Here is a 22,809-nt window from a genome sequence, read left to right on the forward strand (position 1 = left end):
TATATTTCAAAAACAAACTCATAGAAAAAGAGATCAGATTTGTGGTTATCCGAGGACGGGGTGGGGGAGGGGAACTGGACAAAGGTGGTCAGAAGGTACAAACTTCCAGTTATAAGATAAATAAGTGGGACTTCCCTGGTGGTCCAGTGGTTAAGAATCCACCTTCCAACGCAGGGGACGTGGGTTCGATCCCTGGTCTGCTAACTGAGATCCCACAAGCCACGTGGTGTGGCCAAAAAAAAAAAAAATTATAGTCGAATCTACACTGTGGCAACTATATTTTCAAATACCATTTAAATACCCCAATAATAAAAATCCATCTCTACTTCAAAATACCCTAGAAAAATGAGGGCCAGAGGGTAGGGGACAACCTCACCTAACCTATCTCAGTAAAAGAAGTTGGAAAACAATAATGATTTTTATCATTTGCATCTCAAATATTTTTTATTCTTAGAGTGCCTTAATTCACAAAATCATCTGCTTCCATTCTATATTGCTATATAACAAATCACCACCAAATCTAACAGATTAAAACCACCACCATTTTATTTATTCATAATTTTGCAGTCTGGGCTGGGCTCAGCCGACTGGTTCCTCTGCTAGTCTCAGTGGCGGTCAGTCTGTAGCCGTATTCAATGAGCAAGTTGATTAGGGGCCAGACTCAGCTGAGATACTAGGATTGTTGGGCATCTCTCTTCCCACGTAGTCTCAGAATCCCTCCCTCTCTGCATGGTCTCTCCAGCAAGATACAACCTAGCTTCCTGCATGGTAACAGTGCTCCAAGAAGGCAAAGGTAGAAGTTCCAGGCCTTCTTAAAACTTAAGCCATAAACTAGCATACTGTCATTTTTGCTGCATTCCACTGAATCACAGGGTTCACCAAGATACATGGGGAGCTGACTATACAACAGCATGAATGCCAGTAGGCGTACACTGGGGGTGACCAATATGACAGACTACCTTCTCCCCACTTATTTACTGAGCAGGTTAACACCCTAACGTATGACCCCTAGCATGCTGTGATCTCTCTGGGGCTCAACTGTCTGTAAAATAAGGGGTTAGACTAAACGTTCTTGGAATTCTCATCCAGTTTTAAGATTCTATAACTCTCTTAAGTACATAAGCCTAACATTAGAAAACCTTGGCCGGGATTTCCGTGGTGGTCCAGTGGTTAAGAACCTGCCTTCCAACGCAGGGGATGCGGGCTCAATCCCTGGTCGGGGAACTAAGATCCCACATGCCACAGGGCAACTAAGCCCGTGCCCTCTAGAGCCCGCACGCCACAACTACTGAGCCCGTATGCCACAACTACTGAGTTTGTGTGCTGCAACTACTGAACCCGCATGCTACAACTAGAGAGAAGCTTGCATGCCACAACGAACGATCCCGCATGCCGCAACGAAGATCCCGTGTGCCACAACTAAGACCCGATACAGCCAAATAAATAAATATTTTTTAAAATTAAAAAAAAAAAAAAAACTCGGCCATGCTAACCAAATGCTTCAACCCTAGTAGAACAACTCATTGATGAGAGGTTTATGGTAAAGAATATGGTTATTCTTTAATATGTTTCATATTGTTATTTCATATGCAACTGGGTGCTTACCCCAAACACATGTGCATGTCATTAGGATCCCCAAAATCAGGAAATCAAGGAAGTTTTTTTTGCTAGGCTCCACTAGAGGATGACATTAAGAACAAAACCACACAAACTTCACTATGACCATCAACTATGTTGCTTCTAATGTAAATGGGAAACACTGAGATACAAAGATTAAAAGTGATCCAGTATAGGGCTTCCCTGGTGGCGCCGTGGTTAGGAGCCCACCTGCCAATGCAGGGGACACGGGTTCAAGCCCTGGTCCGGAAGGACCCCACATGCTGCGGAGCAACTAAGCCCATATGCCACAACTACTAAGCCTGCGCTCTAGAGCCCGTGAGCCACAACTACTGAGCCCGCATGCCACAACCACTGAAGCCTACACGCCTAGAGCCTATGTGCTCCGCAACAAGAGAAGCCACCGCAATGAGAAGCCCGCGCACAGCAACGAAGAGTAGCCCCCGCTCGCCACAAGTAGAGAAAGCCTGCGCGCAGCAATGAAGGCCCAATGCAGCCAAAAATAAATAAATAAATAAATAAGATTTATTTTTAAAAAAGTGATCCAGTATAAAAAGACATAAGAAATCATTTTAAAACCACCTAATAATATATCTCGTTTAGGAAGACCTACTAAGAAAACCATGGTCAGCAGAGGTGTAATATAAAAAGACCACTATGACAACATCCACAAGTTTGGGTAATAAAAAAAAAACTTTAATGATTTTGTAATAACATTACTACACATACAGCTTCTAGGAAACTCTCTTAGTTGTTTTTCATGTGTTATTCATAATAAGAAACATTCTATAGAGACTTCTGCTGACTTAGCTTTTTTATCTTGTGCAGAAAAGCGATCTTTATGCCCTCACCCCCACCGTAAGTACTACATTATTCTATACCGTGGTATTTCTGGAGTGAATTGGGCACCTCATCACATGTCAGCCAATAACATTCTATGATGTCAGAATAAGACGTGAAGATAACTGACAACAGTAGCAGTAACAGTAATAACAAATTCTCATCATACCGCCTCGTAATAGCATTTAGTTTGTGCCAGACATGGTCTAAATTCTACGCATATATAAATTCACAACAATCTCAACTAGATGTGCTAGTGTGACCACTTTGCAGATGAGGCAACCAAGGCACAAAAAGTTAAGTCACCTCCCAAGGTCAAATGTAGTTAGTAAGTAGTAGAACTCAGATTTGAATTCAGGTAATCTTGGCTCCGGAATCAGCGATGTCCCTAGAACTTAAGTTTTCTCATTTGTAAAACAAGATTATGGCTTTAAATTTATTGGCTTTTTAAAAGTTGCATAGATCTACATATGAAAGTACACGTACATTTATTAGGTATCCTTCCAAATCATTTTCTATGACAGAATATATACATAGTTTGGGTCTGTATGCTTTTTACAAAACAGAGTTAGTACTAAACGTACTGCTTTGTAACTCTCAGAAATTTTTTCCTCAAGTCAACAAATGTATCACAGATATTCTCCCACTTTGGTACCCACAGGTCTACCTCTCTGTCCTGATAAAAACTACATGGTATGTGATCCTGCAATCCCACTCCTAGGCATATATCCAGAGAAAACTCTAATTTGAAAAGATACATGCACCCCAATGCTCACAGCAGCACTATTTACAACAGCCAAAACACTGAAGTAACCGAAACGTCTATCAACAAATGAGTGGATAAAGAAGATGTGGTACACATACACAATGAATACTACTCAGCCATAAAAAAGAACGAAATAATGTCATTTGCAGCAACATGGATGGCCCTAGAGATGATCAAACTGAGTGAAGTAAGCCAGACAGAGAAAGGCAAATATCATATATCACTTACATATAGAATCTAAAAAAAAATACAAATGAATTTATTTACAAAACAAGTTAACACAACATTGTAAATTAACTATACTTCAATTTAACACAGACTCACAGACAAAGAAAACAAATTTATGGTTACCAAAGGGGATAGCAGGGGTGTGGGGGAGTGGATGATAAATTAGGGGTTTGGGATTAACATGTACACACTACTATGTATAAAACAGATAAACAACAAGGACCTACTGTATAGCACAGGGAACTCTATCAATATCTTATAATAACCTATAATGAAAAAGAATCTGAAAAAGAATATATACACACACACACACACATAAATGAATCACTTTGCTATAGACCTGAAAGTATTTGCAAATTAACTATACCTCAATTTAGGACTTCCCTGGTGGCACAGTGGTTAAGAATCCGCCTGCCAATGCAGGGGACACAGGTTCGAGCCCTGGTCCGGGAAGATCCCATATGTCACGGAGCAACTAAGCCTATGCACCACAACTACTGAGCCTGCGCTCTAAAGCCAGCAAGCCACGACTACTGAGCCCGCGTGCCACAACTACTGAAGCTCTCACGCCTAGAGCCCGCTCACCGCAACAAGAGAAGCCACTGCAATGAGAAGCCCATGCACTGCAACCAAGAGTGGCGCCCGCTCGCCACAACTAGAGAAAGCCCGCACACAGCAACAAAGACCCAACACAGCTAAAAATAAATTAATTAATTTTTTTAAAAAATAAAGCTATAAAAGACAGGCTGAAAAAAAAAAACTATACCTCAACTTAAAAGAAACACTGTTCAAAAAAAAAACAAACGACATGGTAGTCCACTGATGGGCATTTTGTTCTTGCCAGGTTTTCTCTACTAGTTTTCTACCCTTCTCTGCTGCCATGAGCATGTTTCTCATCTTTACAGGCTTTCTTGACCCTTTCCCCCCATCTCCTAAGGGTAAGTAAGCATCCTAATCCTCTTACTATTTTCCACACATTCTCCATATTGTCAGTGATTTCAAGTAAATCACATTTATCCTAATCTAGCTCCTAAACTCTTCTCCCAAATCCCCAAATACTCCCAGACATTTCTATCTTGTAGACAGCTATGCCAGAAACTCAAAAATTTTCCTCTGCATTGACGGAAATCTCTCTTCCTTTCCATTCATACTACCAACAATCTACCCTCTGCCTTGATCACCTCACACCAGGGCTATGCAACATCCTGTATCTCAGCCTCCATGTAACTCCTCTCTTCATATTATGACCAGGATGGTTTTCCTAAAACAGTCATCATCAAATCATCCAGTATGACAGTACCTACATTCAACTGTATAAAATGGACACAGAACACAAAACAATATAATAGCATTCCTGTCCTCAGGAAGACTGCAAATATCTTCTTATAAAACTTTAATTTAAAAAATAAAGTAATCTAGGCATAAAGCAGAGGCTGAAGACTTGTAGTCCACTCGTGGTCCACAGATTAAACCTAGCCCACAAGGTGTAGTTCCAAATTGTGTTTTAGATGTTAATTAATAGAAAATACTTAAAAATCAAGAGATTTCACATTCAAATCCAAGTTTTGAGCCTCTGTTGAAAAACCAGAGTATCTAGAAACGTCTCACAGTCTCACTTGGCAGCCATCAGCCAGAATTATCTATCAGTTTCTCCTAAGCAAGGTATAAAGACTCCTAGGACTCTTCAGGCTGTTTTTACTCACCATTTTCTCCCCAACCCAAGGCCTTAAAAATGTCAGCTGTCATTCAGGAGCTTACAAGCTGCACGCAACTCATTTACATTACCTACTTGGTCGCTGTGAACAGTTTATAACCTGTGGACTCCCGTCAGCCTGGTGTTCAAGGGCCATCATAAGGCGGCCCCAACCCCTGCCTTAAACCTCTGTGCTGGTCATCCCCCCACCAAGAAAACATCTTTTCCACTTCCCTCAATAACTGTATTCACTCTGCTACCCCAAATACCTTCACACTTTCTTCTCACTTGATCTGGCTAAATCCTGTCGACCCTTCAAGGTATAATTCATGTACTGCTTCCTCCAAATCTTTGGGGACCCTTCTTGGCCACAGTGAACCTTCTTCCAGAGTTGAGTGTCCATCCCAGCATATATTTAACACTTTTATGCTCTCTGAATAACAGTGCCAAATGAAAGATCTAAAAAGTTACAGAAAAGTATTTCTCAGACTTAAACAGTTGCAGCATTTGTGCATCACACATACTTACTGTCATCACAAAATTAATAGCAGGAGCAAAGGCAAACAATCTTCCTGTCTTTTACAGGAGGCTTTTTCTAGAGAAAGTGCAAAAAGAGCTGTGTCATTCCTGGTTCTCTTGTGCTCTTAAGTCCTTCAGTTCTGCAAAGAGACTGACACTTCCAACTACAAATTCAAGATTCATCTTTGTACTAGATTTTCACACTAACCACAAGCATACATTTATGGGGAGGGGAGGAGGGGAGGGGAGGGCAGGGGATTATCCCTATTTCACTCCATAACTTTTGAACTTATACCGCCAAGCAGTTCTGAAAATAGCCACTGTAGCACAAACATGATAAAGAAAGTGTTAAAGGAGGAAGGGATTAATCATCTTGTTGAAATTAAAAGATGCGCCAAAACAATTAAAAAAAAAAAAAAAAAGGACACAATCGAAACTGTGTCCCCTGCATTGGCAGGTGTATTCTTAACCACTGTGCCACCAGGGAAGTCCCTTATCAGTTAATTCTACCACGACAGATTTGTAGTCACTGCGGGGTGACAAGACACTGCTCTAACTCTCCCCTTCTCCCCCAACTTTCTGCAAAACTGCATGTTATTCCCCAGGCCACAGTCATATTTCCTCTGGGCAGACAGTGATTGTCCAACCTTGTAGTCTTTAAGGCACTTATGGTTATGACTGAGGGGCTTCCATGAAACTTCACTGATCTTCCAAAGGGGAAACAGTCAGTTTTTAGTTATGGAGAGCTTTAGATATTCTCTCTGCTCTCACCTGGTGGGGAGGTGTATGAAACCCTTGACAGGATTTGATATAGTTTTTAATCTATGAGACATCTGGACTGAACATACTTTTTATTTTTTGTTTTTGTTTTTTTATGGCCGCTCCCCACAGCATGTGGGATCTAAGTTCCCTGACCAGGGATCGAACCCACGCCCCCTGCATTTGAAGCGTGGAGTCTTAACCAATGGACCGCTAGGGAAGCCCCTGAACATAATTTTTGGCTGATACTGAACAAACTTTCCAATAAGTGTGTGTGTGTTAATTAACTTATTAAAAAAAGAATTAACTGATAATAGGAAAATGTACTAAACCACTATTTTCAAAATGAGAAAATAAACTGTTGTGATACAGTTAAATTTACATGGAAATCCATGTTTATCAAGTTTTAAGAACCATATTATACCAAATATAATTTTTATTTTACACTAAAAATATCATATTCTCAAAGACTAGAGAGTCCATGTAGAAGACCAACAACAGGACAAAAGCAAACTACAATGAGGCCACCTAACAGATAAAAGAGGCTGCCATTCCAGGACCAGCTTTTCAGGTAAATTAAAACATTTCAGTGCGCATTAAATGCTAGAGACCAGTAATTACTGAAAATTTCCCTGCATCTAATTTCTTGAAAAATAAGAAGAATATAATAAAAATTACAAATTTGCATCATCTCAAAAAGCACAAATAATAGTGATGTCTCAACTATAAACTGTTGTTTTATGAAACTGCATATATTATAATGCAATACACTTTTTTTGTTTGTTTCACTGATTTCAAGTTGACAGCTATGGAAATGAGAGGTTTGGGGGGGGGCGGGGGAGAATGCTTACAAGTATAGAACAGCAATAGTCCCCTGCAGCAGAGCCATTTTTTGCTGGTCCCTTGTATGACATCACTGGTTGTACCTAATTTTTTCTACAGGAATACTCAAGGTGACTTCCTTTTCTTTTTTTAAAAAATAGGGCTTCCTTGGTGGCGCAGTGGTTGAGAATCTGCCTGCCAATGCAAGGGACATGGGTTCGACCCCTGGTCTGGGAAGATCCCACATGCCACGGAGCAACTAGGCCCGTGAGCCACAACTACTGAGCCTGCGCGTCTGGAACTTGTGCTCCGCAACAAGAGAGGCCGCGACAGTGAGAGGCCCGCGCACTGCGATGAGGAGTGGCCCCCGCTTGCTGCAAATAGAGAAAGCCCACACACCGAAACGAAGACCCAACACGGCCAAAAATAACTAAATTAAATAAATAAATAAATAAATAAATTTAAAAAAAAAAAAAAATAAGCTTATTTATTTATTTATTTAGGCTGCATTGAATCTTCGTTGCTGTGCGTAGTCTTTCTCTAGTTGCGGCGAGCGGGCTTCTCATTGCGGTGGCTTCTCTTGTTGCGGAGCACGGGCTCTAGGCGTGCAGGCTCAGTAGTTGTGACACGCGGGCTCAGTAGTTGTGACGCACGGGCTTAGCTGCTCCGTGGCATGTGGGATCTTCCCGGACCAGGGCTCGAACCCGTGTCCCCTGCATTGGCAGGCAGATTCTTAACCACTGCACCACCTCAGAAAGTCCCTCAAGGTGACTTTCTAATAACAGTAATTGACCTCTTAAAAGAAAGTGGTTCAGGGTATCAAGAGTTGATTCAGAGAGAGTCAAGGGTGGCACCCCAGAGACCCTATCCCCACCACCTGCCGCTTCTGTGCCACCCCCACACCACCCAGCCTGGACATCAACTTTGTTCACGTGGTAAGAAATATGGCAGAATCTCCACTTGGCTTCCCAACTTAGTAATGTGGGTGTATACTCTAAGGAAGAAAAGATAAAATCCAAGTTTCAGGAAGGGTTTCCTTCACCTTAATAGAAAAATAACTCCAACCTCTGGTACGTGCCTGCCCTGCAGCGGGAGCTTCTGCACCAATGGGAAGACCTGCACCTCTGATAAAGACTAAGTAACAGGCAGTCCTTACTGTGCAAGAGAACTTTTAGACATGTGCCAATTTCACTGTTCCAGTTGATATTTCCCTATTTACACACCTACGTTTCAAACTCTGCCTCTAAGATTAAGACCTTCAGTGCAAAATTCTTGATTTTAGGTTGTAAATATAATTTTAAAGTAATAATAGTTAACGTAAAACCAGTAACCACATATGCTTTTCACATGTGCTAAAACACAAAAATTATCTAACACTATAAAACAAGAAAATGCTTAATTTTTACCTAATTACTAAAAATTCAAACATTTAAACTCAAAGAATGTGTAGTTACTAGTCCATAGTTACCTTTTTTTTTTAATCCGAAAACAAATACACAACCTACTTTTAAAAAATAGTGGCATAAGGCATCTGCCCTAGGGTAAAGCAACCCACTTACTGACCATCTAAATAACACTGACAATTTAAACACCTTTATCTCCACTGCATTCCACAAAGATATTAATTTTCATTTCTGAGTTATCTGCAATTCCACATAATTTTAACATTTACAAACCTAATTTACATTTGTTACACATCAGTTTCACTTTCAGGGTCTGCACTACCCAGCTAACTACAGGGTCTTTTCTGCATGTATCTTAATACAGTGCAGATACACACAATTGAAAACCCCTCTCTTTGCTTTCCATTTCAGATATTAGTTTCTATTTACATGTTTCTAAAACGACTGGAGATTCCATTTCCCTCAAAAGACACACCTAGTTTTAAAGAATTCACTAAGAAGTTGGGAACGATCAAAGTTACCACTAGACTTAATTACCTATAAGGAATGCTGTACCAGTTTTCAAATCTAAAAAGCTCTCTTATGACTTAGAACTGTTCTAAACATTTTCCAAAGTGTTGAGGTTTTTTTTTTTTTACTGTTATATTAATGGCATTCTATAGAGAGGTTTTAACTTCTCAAAGGGCTACCTTTTTCCCACTCATAATATGACGTAAAAATTAAAATAATAAAGTGACAATACCCTAAACCAACCTTTCTTCTGCTGCACCCAGGAGTTGCACTAATACAAATGAGCTCATTGCAATCTCAGGGGAAGTGTGCACACTCACACACTCACACACACTTGGATGTGTAGGGGTGAGAACAACATAGATAGGTCTGCTCTTTCTAAGGTAAGAATTTAAAAGCAAACCGAACACGTTATAATCCCAAATTAATGTTCAGAAAGAAACCAAGAAATAGTGAAAATGGGAAGCAATCAAGTTAAAACCCTACTATGGCTTCGTATGTGTTTCTTTAAAGGATACTAAAAAAGTGGCAAAGAAGTTTAAAATTACTTGAAACTGCACCTTCCTTCTCGAAATTTCAGTTAATACAGGAATAACAATGGCATTTTGTACCAGACATTACAATGCAAGTAGTATAATAAACCCCAACTCTATATCACAAAGAAACTAATAATGTATACATCCTGTACTTGTTTCCCTCAAGATTTGTCACAGCTAGGTAAGAGATGGCAATAAAATATGGAGGGCAAGTCGAAGGCCCTGAATCATGTTCATAGTAAAAGAATAGCAAAGCGAAAAAGAGCACGTCCAGTGCAGAGCTTCACGGGTTTCCCACAACCCTGTTCTCTGCCTTGCGTTAACACTTACTATTTTTACTATGTACCACCAAACCTAACAATGCTATTACTAAACGAATGCACCCCATCAAAAAAAGAAAAAACAACAACAAAAAACCAGACTATCCGTAAGTATGCTGCTTTCCTCGGCGTCCCGGTGCACCCTTCCACTAACCAGTTCCCTGAGACGACCACAGAATGAAATGAGTAAGCAATACACGCCTTCCTACAACTCCGAAAGACGGCCACAGACCTTCCACAGCAGCAGCCTGAAGAGCCACGAGCGCTCAGCGACTCACGGGCACTGAAACGGGCTTCTGGATCCACAGGCAAAGTTGTCCTATAACCATTTTGTAAAAAGACATTTCTAACCAGCGAATGGCCGGAGGCGCACAGCCCTAGTGCTTGCTCAAAAGCACACGAGAGCGACTCCTGCCCCCAGTAACAGCCGCGAGTGGCGACTCCGATGGAAGTTCGGCCACATTTATATCCGTCTGGACCCGAACGAACATGCTCCTCGCTATCGGCCTGCGGTGGCAGCGACGTTTCCAAAACTTGCTGCACTCCGTCCCCTACGCGGAGCGACCGCACAGACTAGTGCTCTCGGCGCTGGGCAGTGCGGGGCCCGGCTGGGGGAGGGGAGGGGAGGGGAAGCGGTCGGAGGACTTCCTAATGTATCATTAAAGCACGAAAGCAGAGGTTTGGGAGCGAGAAAAGTTAAAGGAGCGACCGGCTGACAAAGAAAAGCAGCTCCGGCTGCGTCCGTTTCCTGCTCCCCCGCCCAACCGGGCCGGGGGACCACCTGGCCGCGGCGTTTTGACAGCTCGGCGAGCGTCCCGGAGCCGAGCGCCTGGGAGCCGAGCGGGAGCCCGTCCGGCGACTACCCAGCTGTGCTCCGGGCTCGTCTGCTAAACGACCCGGCGAGGCCCAGGGGCATCGACGAGAAATTTCCCCAAAAAGAGAAGCCACGGAACACCCGGCGCCGGGGCCAAACTAAAAAGTAAAGTGTGGCGGCGGCGCGAGCCGTCGGAACCGGGCCGGCGGAGGGAAGTGCGGGCGGCCGCGGGAGGCCGGGCGCCGGCGCGGGGCGCGGAGCGGGCGCCCCGGGCCCGAGCCGCGCGGCCCGCGCGGGCCCCACCCCACCCCGCGGGGGCGGCCGGGGGCGCGCGGGGGCGGCGGGGCCGGGCGCGCCGGTGACAGCTCCGGGCCGGCGCCGCGGCTGGCTCCCGGCCTGGCTCCCTCACACTCAACTTACTTCTTTCTGGCTCTCTGGAAAGGGGAAGCGCCATCTTTGCGAGGCCGGCCCCGAGGTCTTTTGTCTGCGGCTGCGGGGCTCGGGGCCGGGGCTCCGGGCTCCTCGTGGGGGGGTGGCGGCGGCTGCGGCTGCTCCGCGCTCTTGTCCTCCTCCGACGACATCCTAGTCACCAGGAAAGACACATGGATCCCGGTCCTCCTCCTGGGGGGCTCCTCCCGCCGCCGCCGCCGCCGCCGCCGCGGCCGCCGCCGCCGCTGCTGCTCGGGTTCCTCCTCCCCGGCTCAGCCTCTCGCATTTCCCGCAGCCCCGGGAGCAGCAGCAGGTACCGGGAGAGGCGGCAACATGGAGCGAGCAGGACACGCACTCACACACATACGCGCGAGCGCGCGCACCTCGGCGCGCAGGGGCCGGGCGGGGGGCGGCGGGCGGGGCGCGGCGGGCAGGCGGGCGGGAGGGAGGGGCCGGACCGGGGCGGGGAGGTGCGGGCGGGGCGGGCGGGCGGCCCTCGGGCGGTGCGGGTGTGGGTGCGGGCGCGGGTGCCGGGCGGGTGCCGGGCGGGTGCGGGGCGGGCGGCGCCGGGCGGGGCGGGGCTACTGAGGGGGCACGAAGGGCGCCGGCCCCGGGGGTCTCCGCCCGCGCCCCTCCCCCAGGCCGCCCGCAGCGGGGAGGAGAAAGGGGCCGCGGCGCGGGGAGCGGCGGGCCGGCGGCGGCGGCGGGCGGGGGTCGCGCCCCCCGCCGGCTGCCCCTCCCCCGCGCGGGCCGCGTCAGGCCGGGCGGCGGCGGCGGCGAAGTTTTGACAGCTGCTCCAGTTGTTGTGGGTTCCGGGCTTTGCGAGCGCCGGCCCCTCAGCGCCCGCGCCAGCCCTCCGGGCAGGGGAGGAGGAAGTTTTGCGGGTGTGCGTGTACCACACACAGACACACACACTCGACCGTGGCCGTCGCGCGAGGGCCGCGCCGGGTCTCGCAGAGCGCCCCCGCACCACAGACCTCTCAAACTCGCCGCCGTCTCGCCCACACACGGCCGCCGCGACGCCCCCGCCCCCTCCCCCACTCCGCCGGCCCCACCGCCCCCCGCTCGCCGCCGCTGCCACTCACGGGGCTCGCTCCGCGCATGCGCCGCCCGCGGACGCGCCGCCGCCGCTGACCTCACCGCCCCTCCCCCGCCCCCGCTCCCTCCTCTTCTGACGCGGCGGCCGGGCAGCGCCGCGACTCCAACTCCGGCTCCGGCTGGGGCTCCGGCTCCGGCTCCGGCTCGGGAGAGCGCCAAGCTGCGGATGAGCGAATCCGGGATCGGGGTCCGGGGAGTGCGCGGAGGGAGAGCGAGGACGAGGCGGGCCGCGTCCGCGCTCCGCAGGCGCTCGGCCTCCGCGGACTGGCGGGCGGGTGTAGAGCTCGTCCCGCCCCGGCGCGCGGCGGGCCCGGGTTCCCCCCGCGCCCCGCGCCTCCACTCCCACCCCCATCCCCGGCGGGGCGCGGGGACCGGCCCGGAGGGGCTTTGCCGGGCGCACGTTCAGCGTTCGTTCGTTGTAATGCGCGTCGGTGGAGGAAAAGAAATGGAGTGCAACTTCGTTCTACTCCAGTTCCAGGGATACTTTCGTTATTACAGCGTTGTTTTAAAAATGATCCGGAAAGGGTTTATAAAGCTGTCAGACAAAAAGAACGACGGCATTTTGAGGGATAAAGTGCTGAGAGACATAATGAACCAGTAAAACCCCGACAACTTGGTTTTAACGTTGGGTGTGTTGTGACGAAGAGACAAAAATGGAAGGACTTGTAAGCCACCTCTTACACTACCTAAAAACGGTGAAGGAAAGCTGGGGCTGCTAGGGTCCGAGATCTGACATGTGCGCTTAGGAAGGAAGGAAGGAGAGTTACAGGTGGGGAGTTCTGGGCTCCTTATTCTAACAGGGACCAACACTTGGACAATGTACTCTTCTCTGATTTCCTTCCCATTCTCTAGGGGAGTGAAAAACATAGATTTGAATTGGGAAAAACTATTACGACCTATCAACCATTTGCAAAAGGACTGGGGTAAACTATCATCTTACAGGCTTAGACTCTAGGCCGGACACCTCGGGCACTTTCTGATTATGATTTCTTTCCATCTTCACAACAGTTCTAGTGTAAGGTAAGAATAAAACGCGGTTTTTCCTGCTGTGTTGTTTGCCTTCCCTTCCCAATAGCCAGAATATAAACTCTGAACCGTATATTTGTGTGTATTTGGGCAAACATGCACAGTTTCCAGAGCCTCTTCTGACTAAAGCATAGTTTCTTGAAAGGGCTGAAGTGAGGACCACAATAAGACAGTCGTTTGAATCCCTTAAAGGTTTAGTTCCTGCTGGCTTTTTCAAGCTTACTAAATTTAAATTTTGAGATTGGGGAGAAGCTAGCCTGGTAAATGAAAACTATAAATTAAAAGTGTCTGACTATTATTATACATAAAAATACAACATATGCATGACTAATTTATGAAGTCATACATTTATGAAGATACATTTATGAAGTGATATAAAGTTTATTACTCACTTTTTCATTTTCTGTACATTACACTAAATAAAGTATACTTTCAAAAAATGGATTATCGATCCAAATGTTTATCTGTGTTCAGTACTGAAATTAGAAGAGTCATTTCCAACTGTGTGTTTCATATGCACAAAATTCCACATCAGGACAACTTACTTCAGTATACTTGTCAGCACTTGGGAGAATTTAAGAACCAGAATGTGCAAATTGCAAGTCACTCCTGCTGGAGACAAGTTCTTAAAGGAAACAAGTAGGGACTGGGAACAGAAAAGTGGGTAGAATAAATGGAAGGGTAGAAATAGAAGTTTGTGCAGTGTTACTTCTGGAAAGATAAAAGATGATGAAAGTAAACCCAGCCTTCAGTCTCCATTCCTTTGGCTACTGTGAGCAGACAAGTAGTTGGGAAGTGTTTTAAAAGGACGGATAGGAGGCTCATCAGCGTGAAGTTATTGTGGGCAGAGCAAACAAAATATAACCCAGGATGCAGAGGAAGTATTCAGGGAATACTTACTCAACTTAAATAAGGGTCTTTCAAAGGTTTTTCCATCTCTGTCATCCAAATTACACAGCTCTGAGACCACAATGGCAAAAATCCAGGAGGCAGATAGCTGAGGTAGGTTCCTCAAAATTATAAAACCAGAAAGACAACGAGCATCTGGAAGGACCAAGTGCAAAAAAAAAGAAAAAAAAAGAATGTCTACCTTCTAATAAGTACACGTTAAATAGGCACTTAAAAAATATGGTAGACATGCACCCAAGTGTTAACAGCAATCATCTCTAAAGGACTGGATTACAAGGGACTTTCACTTTCTATATTACATTTTTCTATAATACATCAATCTTTCAGAGCACATGTAGTATAATCATAAACATGTATTAAATGTTTAAAATGTGAGTGGGAGTAAGGGTTGTTATCTGCAAAAAAGAAAAAGCAACATCTCATGACACTGTAAGCAAAGGAGATTCTCAAAGTGTCTAGCATACAAATGACAGTGAATAAAAATTCATGGTACAGTAGACATTCTTACTAATTGAAGGCCTATAAAATGTCATTGATGTCTTTCTTGAGAGAGCAGTCTTTATCACTTTGTTTTAGTGAACGTGAAAGTATTTATAAGGCTTTCCCATAGATTCACTACTAAATGTTATCCCTCTCCTTATTTTCCCATAAAGTCTTAAATTCCTCAGGGTTTTGTAGGAACCAAACTTTTACAGTTGTGTGAAAAGACCGCTCAAAATGTAAATGCTAGATCTTATAAGATTTGTGTTCATATTTTTACTGTTAAAATTGCACTTTAAAAAGTTGCAGTCATAGGCTATCATTTTTTGTCCTTTATTTTTCAGTCAAAAAAAATGTTGTTAGGGTTTCCCTGGTGGCGCAGTGGTGGAGAGTCGGCCTGCCGATGCAGGGGACACGGGTTCGTGTCCCGGTCTGGGAAGATCCCACATGCCGCGGAGCGGCTGGGCCCGTGAGCCATGGCCGCTGAGCCTGCGCGTCCGGAGCCTGTGCTCCGCAGCGGGAGAGGCCACAACAGTGAGAGGCCCGCGTACCGCAAAAAAAAAAAAGAGTATGACGCATATGTAAACGTTCTACAGCACGTTTTATAGAGACATGAATCTTGCCCTCTAGGGGGTCTATACTTTAAACCTGGCACTACTGAACAAGATAAACACAAAAAAGGCAATCAAGCAACTGAAAAATAAACATGGAAAAACATACAGGGACTTCCCTTGTGGCGTAGTGGTTGGGGGTCCGCCTGCCAATGCAGGGGACACGGGTTCAATCCCTGGTCCGGAAAGATCCCACATGCCGCAGAGCAACTGGGCCTGTGCACCACAACTACTGAGCCTGCGCTCTAGAGCCCACAAGCCACAACTACTGAATCCACACGCCTAAAGCCCGTGCTCCGCAACAAGAGAAGCCACCGCAGTGAGAAGTTCACGCACCGCAACGAAGAGCAGACCCACTTGCTGCAACTAGAGAAAGCCCGTGCGCAGCAACAAAGACCCAACGCAGCCAAAAAAAAATTAAGAAAAACATACAAATAGAAAGATTAAATATTTACATCTACTGTGTAGAAGACCACAGTTTTTTAAAAAATGCATCTGGGAGTTTGCAGGGAAGGGCAGGGGTGGGAGAAGGCAGCAGACAGCCCTAGAAAAATGGTACAGATGAACCGGTTTGCAGGGCAGAAATAGAGACACAGATGTAGAGAACAAACATATGGACACCAAGGGGGGAAAGTGGCAGGGGGGGTGGTGTGGGATGAACTGGGAGATTGGGGTTGACATGTATACACTAATATGTATAAAATAGATACCTAATAAGAATCTGCCATATAAAATAAAATAAAATAAAATTTAAATAATAAAAAAAAATTTTTAACGCATCTGGGAGTTTAGGGGTAAGGGCAAGGGTGGGAGAAAGCAGCAGACAGCCCCCCTCTTCAGACACACACACACACACACACACACACACACACACACACTTCATTAGGTTCCTTCCTTCATTAATATATAAGGACTAATGTATTGGGTTCCTATAGCTGCTGCAAAAAGCTACTCCAGGGCTTCCCTGGTGGCGCAGTGGTTTAGAGTCCGCCTGCCGATGCAGGGGATGTGGGTTCGTGCCCCGGTCTGGGAAGATCCCACATGCCGCAGAGCGGCTGGGCCCATGAGCCATGGCCGCTGACCCTGCGTGTCCAGAGCCTGTGCTCCGCAGCGGGAGAGACCACAGCAGTGAGAGGCCCGCGTACTGCAAAAAAAAAGAAAAAAGAAAAAACTACTCCAAACAGGCAGCTTAAAACAATAGAAATGTATTCTCTCACAGTCCTGGTGGCTAATAGTCCAAAATCAAGGTGTCGGCAGGGCTGGCCCCTCATGGTGGGCTCTGGGGGAGAATCTGTCCCAGGCCTTGCTCCGCTTCAGGTGGTCGCCTGTGTTCCTGGGCATTCCTGCGCTTGCAGGTGCATCCCTCCAGCCTGCCCCCACCATTACATGGCCACCTTCCCTATGTGTCTATTCCTCACACACGATGTTCTCCCGGGTGTGTGTGTGTGTGTGTGTGTGTGTGTGTGTGTGTAATGGTCCGCCCTACTCCAGCATGACCTCATCTTAATTAGTCACATCCACAACAATCCTATTTCCAAATAAGGTCACACTCTAAGTTCCAGGAAGAGTATGAATATTGGGGGGCACTATTCAACCCAATACAACCACCAAACCGTCTATATTGATGCCTACCCACCTTAGCAGATCAAAATTAGGTTGTTAGAAATTTTTATATGTATTAACTGCATGCAAACCCTTCCTGGCACACGCACCCACATGCACAAATTATTTACATTTATTTTACATCTAATCAATTTATCCAAAGAATAAATAAAATCAATGTGAATTTAACAATGACAGTGTCCACATAGTAAAAAAGTAAAATTGAGATTTAGTAGCTCCTTGGTTAGTTTGATCTTTGTAGAGGTACCTCTACAAAATTTCAGTCCAAACTTTACCGTTGGGGGACTTCCCCAGCAGTCCAGTGATTAAGACTCCACACTTCCATTGCAGGGGGCACGGGTTTGATCCCTGGTTGGGGAACTAAGATACTGCATGCCTTGCACAGCACGACCAAAACAAAAACAAAAACAAAATTTACTGTTTGGAGTGTAATGAGCTGAGTGCCTTTAAGGGTGCAAGGCAATGACTGGATCCTCACCTTCCCCTGTGCTGTGTAGTCACACAGGTAAGGATTTCACAACAGGAAATTATCTACTTTTACAATGGAAATGGAACTTACAGTCCCATGCATCACCCTTCAGGTTGAATTCTAAATTGGCGTGGCTCACTGGGTCCTGGGGAGTCCCTGCTACCCTCCAGCCAAAGTGTTCCTCTCCTGTCCACCAGACCAGGAGCTCCAGCCTTCAGGCCTATTTTTGGTGCACTACAAACCTCACCAGGCTGTCCCAACCCCTCCCACCCCGCCAGCCCTTTTCACCTGGCCAATTCCCACTTCTTGTTTTTTTTTCCCCTTCAGCTCTCTTTAGACTTCACCTCACCCTGACCACCGTTCTTCCCATGATGAAGGTTATGTGTCCCCCTGGATGCTTCTACAACACCTGTGCTTTCCCCATCACAGCTCTCATGCCCTGTAATGAATTGCCCACTTAACTGTCTGTATCCCAGCCTAAGCCCACTGGAGACACTAGCTGTCTGCCTTATTCACCTTCTATCCCTATTACTCAGCAGGGGCTCAACAGAGTTGTTGAATAAGTGAAATAAATGGGAAAATGTATGTTACTTTCAAGAAAAAGAGCTAAGATGATCCCTTACAGGAGTCTACTTGAAAAAAGAAACTGTAACTTTATAGACAAGGTATACATGAATACTTTGCTACATTTTGTTGTTATAATTTACTTTTCTATAAGGGAACAGGCAAGTCCTCTTTGCCCCCTACAACCAGCGTTTGTTATGACAGTCCTCTCAGTGTTACTGGTTTTCAGAAGCCTGGACATGGAGGATCACGCCTTTTCTAATGGAGTCTCTAAAATCAAAAGAAATCAAAATAGTTGTCCACGGGGACTTCCCTGGTGGTCCAGTGGTTAGGACTCTGCACTTCCACTGCAGGTGGCACAGGTTCGATCCCTGGTCGGTGAACTAAGATCCTGCATGCCACAAGGCTCAGCCAAAAAAAAAAAAAAAAGTTGTCCACAGTCTTCAGACAACATAATACCTCCTTAGAAACATTTGTCAGCCAAGATAACATTAAGGGGAAAATTATTACAGACAAGCATATACAATATGTATCATATAACTCACATATGTAAAACTGTGTAAATCCACAAGCTATGTATGCATATGTGTGTAAAGTAATAATATTCATCCAAATATAAACAATGACTGTCTCTGGGCTGGGATTCCAAATGACATTTACCTTCTTTGTATTTTTTCCTTTTAAGTTGTATAATGAATGAGTATCATTTTTACAAAAGCAATCGAGTTGCTTTGCAAAGAAAAAGTTTTTTCTCCAAATTTATTTTTTAATACATTTATTTATTTTATTTATTTATTTTTGGCTGCGTTGGGTCTTCGTTGCTGCGCACGGGCTTTCTCTAGTTGTGGCGAGTGGGAGCTACTCTTCGTTGTGGTGCGCGGGCTTCTCATTGCGGTGGCTTCTTCTGTTGCAGAGCATGTGCTCTAGGCGCACGGGCTTCAGTAGTTGTGCCTTGTGGGCTCTAGAGTGCAGGCTCAGTAGTTGTGGCGCACGGGCTTAGTTGCTCCGCGGCATGTGGGATCTGCCCGGACCAGGGCTCGAACCCATGTCCCCTGCATTGGCAGGTGGATTCTTAACACTGCACCACCAGGGAAGCCCAAATTTATGTCCTTTTTAGCCTTAATTGTATTTAACTTTCACTGTGACACTCTTTTCCTTTTCTTTCTCACTATCTTCTTGTCTGTGGAAATATTAAAACAATGATGGAACTCATGCCCCCTGCAGTGGGAGTGTGGAGTCTTAACCACTGGACCACCAGGGAAGTCCTCCCCTAATCTTTTTTTTTTTTTTTTTTTTTTTGCAGTAAGTGGGTCTCTCACTGTTGTGGCCTCTCCCGTTGCGGAGCACAGGCTCCGGACGCGCAGGCTCAGCGGCCATGGCTCACGGGCCCAGCCGCTCCGCGGCATGTGGGATCTTCCCGGACCGGGGCACGAACCCGTGTCCCCTGCATCGGCAGGCGGACTCTCAACCACTGCGCCACCGGGGAAGCCCTCCCCTAATCTTAATAGATATTTTCATCACTTCCTGCTGCTGCTCTGCCCAACACCTAAGGAAGTTGTACTCACTTGGTACCAATCTCTTTCCCTCACTGGTCTCGTTCCTGCCATCTTTGTGACCACTGAAACAGAGTAGATGTACACTGAACAGAGTAGATGCTCATGAATATTTGTTAAACTAAAGAAGAAGCAATCATTACTCCAGTAGGTGCCATATGAGGACAGGAGGGAGCAAGAGAAGGAAGGAAGGAGGGAGGATGGAAGGAGGGAGCTCAAATTCTAAGGGCTGAGGGTAAGGGTGGGAGGGCCCCAGCCCCAGCCCCACTCACTCTGGTTCGCTGCCTTCCCGGTCACTTTCACTCCTCTGCGTCCATGTCTATTACTCTGTCTGCAGGCGGTCAGCCTCTTTCCCTCCCTTGTCTTGACCTGCCTTTGCCAGCTCAGTGTCATCACCGTCATTGGGAAGAGTTGTCCCACACTGTGCAGCCTCACACATCTGCAACCGGAAAGACAAACAGACCAGCAGACACCTTAAGGAACCTGATGAGCGACACAAGCGGATAAGGTGGCCAAAGAGGCCGAGGCGTACAGGTAACCAAACGTGGCTAGGGTTACAGAGCGCTGCATGAGAAGGTAAACAAAACAATTTCCCTCTCAAAACACAAAAAAGACCCAGACCAACCAACCAAACAACGGGAGCCACAGCTTCACCAGGAATCTGAAGTGGGTGGGTTTTCACCTGGTTTCCTCTTCCCTGTCTTTGAAGTTTAAATGTAACTCTGGGGCCCCGGGTACGCGTGTCCCCCCCTCTGGGGGACAACCGGGCCTGCCTTCCGCCTGCCCCAGGGCCTCCCAACTCAGGGTCCATCCTTCTGTAACCTCATTCCCTGCCCTGGTTCCATGCGCCACTTGTGACTTAATCAAGATCAGATCTGTTTCAGCTACCAAGCCCCAGAGGCCCCAAGGGCCCCGTTCCTTTTCAGATCAGTCTGGGGGTGGTTTTAGGGCTCAGCTCTCAGCAGACCATCCTTGCGCCCGGGCCCAGAGCGCCGGCTTCTCCAGGCACCAGTTGATGGGTATTTGGCTGCTTTTCCCACTGACCCCTCGAGGGGCTTCAGAGATCTCCTCCCGGGGCGCCTGCTGCTGTTCTAGCGCCTGTCTGCGGCCGGGTGGGCCACCGCGGGCGATGGACAGCAGAGCCCCTTCGGCGCCTGAGCTGCCCGAACGGCTGGCAACGCCGGCGGCCAAGAAGAAGCACCCGCTGAGCAGCTTGGCCGCGGCGCACACCTTGGCCAGAGTCCTGCGGCCCTGCGACGGCCCCCAGGGGCGGCAGAGCTCCTGGTGACCGCCAAAGGAGAAACCGTGGTCACGGGGTACGCCACGGCCATCCTCCGGGTGCTGGAGCTGGAGCACCCCGCCGCCCGGCTGCTGCGGTTGGCGGCGCAGGGCCAGGCGGAGCAGAGCGGCGACGGCGCGGCCTTCGTGGTGCCCCTGGCCCAGGCCCTGCTGGCGCAGGCCGAGCGCCTGCTGCGGGCCGGCCTGCCGCGCACCCAGCTCCGGGAGGCCTAGGCCGCGGCGGCCGCCGAGACGCTGGCCCTGCTGCCGTCCCTGGCCATCCGGACGCTGGGGCCTCTGGAGGACCCGTTCCGGGCCCTGCACTCGGTGACGAACACGCACAGGCTGCAGCAGACGGACTCCTTGACCGAGATGGTGGCGCATGCGTGCTGGACCACCCAGGAGCCGGACGGCGGCTTCCGGCTGGAGCGCGTGCACGTGTGCGCGCTGCCCGGGGCGCGGCTGGAGGACTCGTGCCTGCTCCCCGGCCTGGCCCGGCAAGCCCTGCGGCCAGGTGGCCATGGTGATGAGCGGCGCCAGGGCGGCTCTGATGGCCTGCGCCTTCGGGCCCGCTAGGCCCAATGCCCCGGCCACGGCTCGTCTCTCTAGTCCTGATGACCTGACCGAGTTCAGGAAGGGCGGCGAGAGGCTGATAGAAAAGCAGGGGGCCCAGGCCTAGTCCTGATGACCTGACCGAGTTCAGGAAGGGCGGCGAGAGGCTGATAGAAAAGCAGGGGGCCCAGCCGGCAGCCACGGCTGTTAATGTGGTGGTGGCTTGGGGGGAAATTGACGAGGAGACGCTAACGCATGCTGACAGGTGCGGCCTCATGGTGATTCAGGTGAATTCCCGGCGGGAGATGGTGTACCTGAGCGAGGTGCTTGGCACACCTCTGATGCCTTATCTGCTTCCTCCGCTGGAGCCAGGGAAGTCTCAGCGGGTGTACGGGCAGGAACTGGGAGAAGGTTTGGCTGTGGTATTTGAGTGGGAAACTCCAGGCACCCCTGCCCTCACCTTGGTGCTCAGGGAGGCCACTGCTGAGGGGCTACAGGGTGCAGAGCAGGCTGCCTACCAGGGCATTGATGCCTGTTTCCAGTTATGCCAGGATCCCAGACTGCTTCCAGGAGCTGGGGCCACAGAGGTGGCTCTGGCGAAAATGCTCTCAGAGAAAGGAACCAAACTGGAAGGGCCCAGTGGTCCCACCTTCCTGACATTTGCCCAGGCCCTGCAGTCTCTTCCTGAAACCCTGGCAGAGAAGGCAGGCTTAGCCGTCTCAGACGTGATGGCAGAAATGAACGGCGCTCACCAGGCTGGGAACTTCCTGATAGAAGTGTAGGTCGAAGGGATAATAAATGCGGCCCAGGGAGAGGTGTGGGACACCCTAATAGCAAAGCCCAAGGACTTCGAGCCGTGGCTGATGTGGTACTACAGCTCCTGACCAGCGATGACATTGTAGTAGCCAAGAAAAGTCCCACGCCTCACCAGGACCTGAAACCTGAACATAAGAAGGCAAAGGATCGCCCATACCCCATGGAAAAAAGGAGTCCTTCGAACAAATAAGTGGCAACATCCTCAACAAAATGGGGTTGCCAAGGAGGGCATCGCCACCCCAAAAATGAATGTTGCCTTGTATTGCCTCCACGTTTGCTGCTATTTGAGTCCATTTCTTTAGATAAAAACAACATAACCGTTAAAGTCCTTTCCATTGATTTACTTCCTTTCAGATTCATGGCTTTTTTCATTTCCTGTTTCTCTCCATCAGATTCTGTTCTTTCCTCCAGGATTCAATTCTATTAAAGATTTTTAAATTGAGTACCTGAATTTTGGGGATGCAGAAAAGGGCAGGTATCTCTTCCCAACTGTTTTGAGTATTCCTGCATGAATTCTAAATGTCTAGGATTTCTGTCTAAATGTCACTTTAGCAATCTGAGAACCTCAGTTTCA

General features: G+C 47.7%; 2 protein-coding genes and 1 long non-coding RNA gene across 3 annotated transcripts in view; 1 reads left to right on the forward strand and 2 right to left on the reverse strand.

Moving 5' to 3' along the window:
- KMT2C (lysine methyltransferase 2C) overlaps positions 1-11,408 on the reverse strand; it is a gene marked incomplete at both ends in the record, with an annotated part of 286,382 nt that extends 274,974 nt beyond the window's left edge. Inside the window, one exon of the mRNA XM_079711888.1 lies at positions 11,248-11,408. Coding sequence (XP_079568014.1) covers positions 11,248-11,408 — 161 coding nt within the window. The remainder of the gene's footprint in view (positions 1-11,247) is intronic.
- A 7,756-nt stretch (positions 11,409-19,164) lies between these two features.
- On the reverse strand, positions 19,165-19,984 carry LOC307057649. The gene is made up of 3 exons (XR_013811060.1): positions 19,862-19,984; positions 19,602-19,654; positions 19,165-19,216 (listed from the first exon to the last, which is right to left on the reverse strand). It is a non-coding gene; the product is annotated as an uncharacterized lncRNA (long non-coding RNA).
- Positions 19,985-20,718: 734 nt separating this feature from the next.
- CCT8L2 (chaperonin containing TCP1 subunit 8 like 2) lies at positions 20,719-22,425 on the forward strand (the record flags this gene model as incomplete). Its single annotated transcript, XM_079711890.1, is given in 7 exon segments — positions 20,719-20,863; positions 20,866-21,098; positions 21,102-21,358; positions 21,360-21,540; positions 21,611-22,198; positions 22,202-22,250; positions 22,253-22,425. Coding segments are annotated over 7 exon segments (1,626 nt in total).
- Between the last annotated feature and the right edge of the window lie 384 nt (positions 22,426-22,809).

This window comes from Hyperoodon ampullatus (genome assembly GCF_949752795.1).
Source record: "Hyperoodon ampullatus genome assembly, chromosome: 9".
Taxonomy (NCBI): domain Eukaryota; kingdom Metazoa; phylum Chordata; class Mammalia; order Artiodactyla; family Ziphiidae; genus Hyperoodon; species Hyperoodon ampullatus.